Raw genomic sequence first — 7,740 nt, 5'->3', positions numbered from 1 at the left:
GCCTTTTATCTATCTATAAATGTAAGATCCGAAAGCTATAAAGATACTGATCTACAAGAAATTTAGACTTGTGTTATCCTCTCTTCATATCTTTCATACAATCGTTATGAGTTATGGATTAGGGACAAAGAGAAGATTTTGAAGCTCCTAAATTTTGTTTTGAATTATTATTAGTAGCACTTTGAGATTTCTTTTTTTTTTGACTAAAATCATATATCTAAAAAAAATGATAACCAATAATTTCAATCGGATAGGGAGTATATCATCAGTCAATCGTCATCCAACACGTGACCGTCATATAGTGTCCAGGTTAAAGGAGAAAATAGAGGCTACCCTATACTCATCCACCCACGTGAATAAATATCCAAGACAAAAAATCATGGGTTGTTCCTCCCTTGTCACCTACATAGATAATAGGATAAAGAGAGATTGTTGGAGGCAATTAGAGATTGTCTCACTAAAGAATATTTCATGAACTATTCCACGTAATGAAAAGTTTATCTGCAACGTAATAAAAAGGAGATCATCTTTTTGACCACTTGCATCCATACTTATATATTTTAGATTACTAACTTAGACATCGGAGAGAGAAACCTCTTTTGATCTCGATCTTCGTGTAAGTGACACCTCGTGAGCTTGATGTTTCCACCTTGGATAACACTGTGCATATGGTTCCGGACCATATTGGCCGATCAAAACATCAATGACAAATTTCATCATTTTGTTCAATTTTACAAATAAAAAATAATAATATTATTATTCGAGGCATAACAATGCGATCGACACTTCAGTGTCAGATGACTGACACCCAACCAGCATCATGTGATGTAACGGCATAGACATTATCACATCACAGGTTTGACAAGTCATGATTGCGGATATATCTGAGAGAGGTGCTAGCACTTACTACGAAAATAATGACTAATAAAGTCCGTTACAAAATAGCTCATTGAGTATGTTCTCAGCGCATAACTCTTTATCTCAAACACTAGTCGAATCATCTTAACCACTTATTAACTCGCATCAAATTGGTATTGTACGAAATGCCCTGATGCAATCTCATAGGCATCGACACAAATTCATTTGCTGTTGGAAAGATTTGACTCAAGATTGACTTGAAGGAAGGACCCCAATTGGATCCAAATCAACTCGAGCTCAAAAAATCAAATTTTCACATTATATATATATATATATATAGTGTTAACTCAAACTCCTAATCGATTTTTAAAATAAGTTTTAGTAAAATAAATAAATAATTAATTAATTATGTCAAATAATAAAAATTACATCTATTCTCAACCATAATTTACTTGAAAATATCCCATGGCTAATTATATCACTTTGAAGTTAAGTGCATTTATGTTATCATACGGAATTTAAAATTGACACCGTCATATAACAATCACTTTCAATAGTCATTTTCTTAATTTTTTTTCTATATTTTTAATTTTTAAAAACAATGTTCAAAAAATAAAATAGATATTTGAGGCATCAAGTTGACATATTAAAGGAAACTTTGCTTTCCTACCAAAAAAGGTTGTGGAAACTTTGCATCGAAAAGCGATCACAAACCCTAAAACTCATCAGATTGGGTAGAAAACAACACAAGTCATAGTGGATCAATAACAAGAGTTCCTTTCAGGGGCATGCGAGGGGAGAATCTTTTTTAGGTCAATGAGATCACCAAGAAGAGAAGCATGCAAACAAAAATATCTCGTAGTAAACTTTTGGTCTGGCTTTTGGTGACCTTGGAAAGCCCTCTTGAAGTATACGCATCTTCCTATCCCTTAAGAGTCAAACCATGTTATCTTTATATGCATATTGTATTCCATTGCATGTTTGTATCATTTTCTTTATGCTCTGTGAATGTCATGAACCTTTTTCTATTTTTATGAATTGTGATATGATCTTTTCAGGGTAACCTTACAAAACTAATCCTTTATTTTTCATGCATATTTGATGATATTTCTTTCTAAAATAAGATAATATTAAGTTTAATTTATTTATTATTCAAGAGTCTAAATGTAGAATTTTGGTGCACCAACATGATTTGGTCTGATCAAGACCTAATTCGATAGCATTAGGAAATAATCCATATTGACTACCTACGTAATAATATCGTATGTGTTATCATAATTATAATCATATTAGGAACTTAATTTTATGTGGATGTTATTATCTTTCTCCTCATCTCCATCTGAATGACATGATCGGAGTCATAGAAATAACATTATTTATAGTGATGGCGCAGTATATATAATCTATACAAAGACAATGGTTTGATGTATCAGAATGTGAAAATAATAGATTGGAAGATGGAAATGCTATCAGCATCTAAATCATTGAACTAATAAAGAATGGAACCAATGATGCCAAGTACGTATGTGAAACAACGATCAATCTATATATTAGTAGGTCTGATCTGTAGCCACCATTAATGCTCAAGAAAACATTAATACCATTGCGAAGAAGACCTTTCGGTATCTCAATTTACTTCATAATACATGAATGCGACCGCCGATATTTATTTAGTTGAGGTTGGACTTTGATGTGACCTATATAGAATGCTTTTAGATTGAGCATAAAATATAGTTAATTGTGTATCTATGTAATGCACCAATGTGTAATGCTATTTAAGTCACTAAAATTGACGTGCTGAACGAAGCATCGGCTTTGTCATTTTCTATTCATTTCTATATATATCATCTTGGGGAAGCAGAATAGTATGGTATCATGACTTGGATGATTTTAGGTGACCATTTGGAGAAGCTACATTCGCCATGGCAACTCCCTCGACCTCGGCCACTGAGCTTCCATCGCATCCCTTGCTGAAGACCTCCTCGATCCTCTCCAGGGACACCCCCTTCGTCTCGGGGCAGCAGAAGAAGAAGAAGATCCAGGCCAAGACCGCAATGCCTGCGAAGAGGAAGAAGGCACCACCGATGGTGATGGCCTTGTAGAGAGAGATGAAGGTCATGGACACCGTTCCATTCATCAGCCTGTTCACAGCCACCCCCATGCTGGCTCCCTGTGCTCTCAACCTCAGGGGAAATATCTCCGAGCTGTAGACCCAGGTGACGGGCGCCAGGCCGACGGAGAAGAAGGCCACGAACAAGAGCAGGGAGGCAATGCAGAGGCCGAGCGCCCATGGCAGCGTTTGCTGGCTGTGATCCGCCATGGTGAGCCCGATCCCCAAGCTCGAGAGGGACAGGATCATCCCGGCCACGCTCGTCAGCAACAGGGGCCTCCTGCCCACCTTGTCCAGCAGGAAGGTGGCCACCAGGATGAAGGCCGTCTTGGTGACCCCCATGCCCATGGTGACGAACAGGAGCTTGCTCCTGCTGCTGATCCCCGCCTTCTTGAAGATCCTCGGGGTGTAGAGCACCACGGCTTCGATCCCGGTAGCGTGCTCGAAGAAATGGATGCCGAGGGCGGCGATGAGGATGCGCCTCACCGCAGGGGTGGGCCGGAGCAGCAACTCCTTCCAGACGCCCTCCCCGCGGTGCGTGGCGACCGGCTCGACGACGTCGTCGGTGCAGCTCTCGTCGACGCCCGCGGCCGCCTTTATCTCCCGTAGCCTCAGCTCCGCCTCCTCTTTCGTGTTCGACACCCGCAGCAGCACCTCCCGGGCGTCCCTGAGGCGGCCTTGCATGACCAGCCACCGCGGTGACTCCGGCATGGCCAGAATCCCCACGGCCAGCATGACCGAAGGCACCGCGGCGACGCCGAGCATCAAACGCCAGCCGTACTTCAGCGGGAGGTGCCGCAGGAAGTAGTTGGAGACGTACCCGAGCAGAATGCCGGCGCTGATGCAGATCTCCGGGAGGGAGGTGAGGAAGCCGCGGGAGGACGGGGAAGAGATCTCCGCCGAGTACACAGGAGCGACCATCAAGGCGTAGCCGACCCCGACGCCCGCGATGCACCTCCCGGAGAAGAGCATGCCGTAGTTGAGACCCAAGCCCATCAAGACCGCCCCTACGAAGAAGATGATGGAGGCAACGACGATGGTGTAGCGCCGGCCGATCCAGTCGGACAGCCTCCCGGCGGTCAAGGATCCGACCAACGCGCATATGTTCATGATCCCCGCAAGCACCTCCACCTGCTCATCCTGTATGTTGAGATCCTCCTTCATGAACAGCATGGCGCCGCTCATCACTCCGGTATCTGCGCATCCATCGATCATCATTCAACACGCGCGCATTGCATGCACGCAACCAATTAAAAAGGAACGAGATGGAGGGAGGAGGAGAGAACAGATCACCGTAGCCCATCAAGATGGAGATGATGGAAGCGATGATAGCACAGGCAAAGGCATACGTTTTCGCTCCTCTTGCCGACACACCGCTCTCTCCCTGTCCCTCCATCTTCTCTCGCTCTCTCTCTCGATGCAATAACTTCTGCAATCTCTCTCTCTCTCTCTCTCTCTCTGTGTCGATGCAATAGCTTCTGCAATCTCTTATATATATAGACCAAAGCTCAACGACAATATCTTAATTATGGATCGGTAGACACTGATCCGAAAGTGAGTTTACGTGGAAAGAGCACGATGACCACAAGCCATCCGATCTGCGGGGAGCTGTAGGGTTCTACGTAGATCCCACCGCAGGCTGGCCATCCGTTAATCGATTCTTATCCATTCGTTGTGCATGTCTTGTGACCTTCTTCGATGTGTCTACAATTTTGTCCATGGAATTGGAAATCGAAAACCTATTATATTTATTGGCGCAAAAGGGAGCGATTTCTAAGATTCCTTACATCATAAAGATCTTTATGGAAATGAATAGAAAATGAGCAAAAAGGATTGTGGTATTATCAATTTCCGAAATTTCAATTGGATATCAAAAAGTAAAATATTGACTTTTCCATCTTTTGTTCATACTTAAAGAAGTCAAAATAATCCTGCGCGCATGTGCCCCTTTGCGACGGGAATGGAGACGGCGACGGTTAGGGCACTCGCCATCTTATCTCCGGAACAGTCGTCACCTGCTTTTAATATTATATTATATTAAGTAATATTTGTCGATAATATATATGCATGTTTGAGAATTATATCCCATACCGATAACTTTAACATTCTAACATTAATTACTAAATTAATCTCATATTAAATTTGTTTTAATATATCTAATATATCTAAGAGCGTTATCATCTTCTTGGTGTTATATGTGGAGGACTTCTTATTATTGAGAATGATGTAGAAGTGCTATCCACAGTAAAGACTTAGTTTTATAGGCAGTTCTCTATAAAGGACTTCGGGGAATCATCGTATATCTTAGAAATTCATATCTATAGAGATAGATCCAAGAGGATGCTTGACTTGTCTCAATCCAGGTACATAAACATCATTGTCAAAAGGTTTGATATAAAAAATTCCAAGAGAGATCTCATATCGATGAGACATAGGATATCGTTTTCTAGGAGTATGTCCCCAAAGACTCTTGAAAAAAGGGCGAACATGGATATGATACCCTATGCCTCAATAATGGAGTCTATCATGTATGTCATGCTATGTACCAGGCCTGATATAACGCATGCTCTGAGTGTCACGAGCAAGTATCAAGCGGATCCAGTCTTGGAGTACTGGAAAACAGTAAAGTGTATCCTTAAGTACTTGAGAAAGACTAAGGATCTTTTACTAGTACATGGAGGTAGTAACCTCAAGGTTGAAGGCAACATAGACTCAAGTTTTCAATCTGATATCGATGATAGCAAGTCGAATTCGGAGTATGTGTACACATTGAATGGAGGAGTAGTGTGCTGGAAGAGTTCCAAGCAAGATATCACTGCTGACTCGACCATAGAGGCAGCAAAAGATGGAGTTTGGATGAAAAAGTTCGTCACAGATCTGGGAGTCATGCCGGGTAGCGAGGAGCCGATTTCCTTATATTGCGACAACAACGGGGCGATTACTCAAGTGAAGGAACTCGGATCTCATCAGAAGTGTTCTGATGAGGTTCCTCCTAATCAGAGAGATCGTGACCCGAGGAGATATAGGAGTGGAAAGAGTTCTATCCGAAGATTACATTGCAGATCCATTGACAAAGTCATTATCTCATATTGTTTTTAAGCGTCACAAGGGCCTGATAAGGATCAGACACATAGGTGATTGACTTTAAGTCAAGTGGGAGACTAGTAGTCATATGTGCCCTGCAAGCTAATCATGTGAGTGATGGCATGTGTAACTTGACACGTAGTATTTTTTCTTATTATATTTTGGATCTGTGTAATCGGAATCAGATCGTGATTAGATCATGATAATGAGACCGATCCACCTTTAAACACAGATCCTAAATAATCCTGGTCATAGGTTACTCGAGAGGGAAATCAAGATAACCGAACAGACTGGTGTGTTGTATACCCGTTCATATGATGGATACAGCTGGTCTCATAGCTGCTCATGTGAGGACACTAGGGATACAATACAGGTGCTCATTTGGGAATGAGTTCACTGATTGATCCGCTTACAGAATGCTGGATCGTTGATAATGCCTTATTATCAAACAGCGATTCCATGGTCTCAGTGGTGTATCTGGTACTTAGACTTGAGATACCAAGGATGTCCTATATGAGTGCTCCACTCTTTGATACTGGACTTATAGGTTTGGATGTCCCAGATCTAGCACAATTGGTCTTCGGGAGTGGTAGTCAACCTTACGAGGGCCATTGAGTGTCGATAGAGGATCATCCACTCTCGGTGTGATGAGAGGAATGTCTCATGTGTTCTTGCTCAAACAAATCCCTAGCCAGGGTCATTCGGATTGACAGAGAAAGAGTTCTTCGGGAGAATCCGATTAGAGCAAGACTCGAATAGAAATCATATGGGTCTTAGCACCATGCCCGGTATACGGTCTCTGATATATTAGATGAATGAGGGACTGTAGATACATGGTAATTGAGGACAGACAAGTCCAATGGATTAGATTCCCCTGTATCATTTGGGGACTGCGGCGTAGTGGCTTAGTACGTTTGTAGTCGATGAGTCGAGTGAATTATTATGAAGATAATAATTCACTGAGCCAGAAAGAGTTCTGACAGGTATGACTCATGGCCAACTCAATATTGGGCTTAGAAGGTTACACACATATGGTAGGTGTTGCGATGAGTAGAGGTTCAGATATGAGATATCCGCCGGAGCCCCTATCTTATTGGATATCCAATAAGCCCTTTAATTATTGGATCCCATGAACGAGATCTAATAAGAGCTCATGAGATATTATTGGATAGAGATCCACTAATTTAAGAGGCTTGGGTAGTTGGATGAAGATCTAATACCTAATAGAGGAGGATCCATTATGGTTAAGTTGATAAGGGACATCTATAAATAGGAGGGATTCAATAGTTCATAGGCTAGAGCCTTTGCTTGCATCTCCTATTCTCCTCCTCCTCTACACCTTAAAGCAGGCCTGGAGTTTTGAGGAGCGTCATCGTAGCCTTGTTGTGTAGATCACCGCTAGAGAGGAGAGCGTTTGACCTCCTTCACCCTTTCCTAAAGATCTACAGGGATTTAGGGATATATGATCTCCCTAGGTAACACAATCTATTTTATACGCAGTTTTAAGTTTTATGAAATTTTGTGCACCAATATTCGCATGACGACGAACATATCTTTGAGAATTGAGGATTTTGTTTTCTATTCTTCCGTTGCGTATGTGTTGTCGCCCCCAAGATTTTTCGACAGTGTTGTATACCCATCCATATTATGGAGGCAGCTGGTCTCATAGCTACTCATGTGAGGATACT

General features: G+C 41.9%; 1 protein-coding gene across 1 annotated transcript; it reads right to left on the bottom strand.

The window, feature by feature from the left end:
- Positions 1 to 2,438: 2,438 nt before the first annotated feature.
- LOC135674134 (probable polyol transporter 6) lies at positions 2,439 to 4,431 on the bottom strand. The gene is made up of 2 exons (XM_065183635.1): positions 4,262 to 4,431; positions 2,439 to 4,164 (listed from the first exon to the last, which is right to left on the bottom strand). Exons 1-2 carry the CDS (start codon positions 4,362 to 4,364, stop codon positions 2,732 to 2,734), a joined length of 1,536 nt encoding a protein of 511 aa, XP_065039707.1. The 5' UTR covers positions 4,365 to 4,431; the 3' UTR covers positions 2,439 to 2,731.
- Between the last annotated feature and the right edge of the window lie 3,309 nt (positions 4,432 to 7,740).

The sequence above is a fragment of the Musa acuminata genome, chromosome BXJ1-1 (genome assembly GCF_036884655.1).
Source record: "Musa acuminata AAA Group cultivar baxijiao chromosome BXJ1-1, Cavendish_Baxijiao_AAA, whole genome shotgun sequence".
Lineage (NCBI taxonomy): Eukaryota > Viridiplantae > Streptophyta > Magnoliopsida > Zingiberales > Musaceae > Musa > Musa acuminata.
Note: the sequence above shows the minus strand (reverse complement) of the source record. Positions and strands in the feature narration are given on the sequence as shown.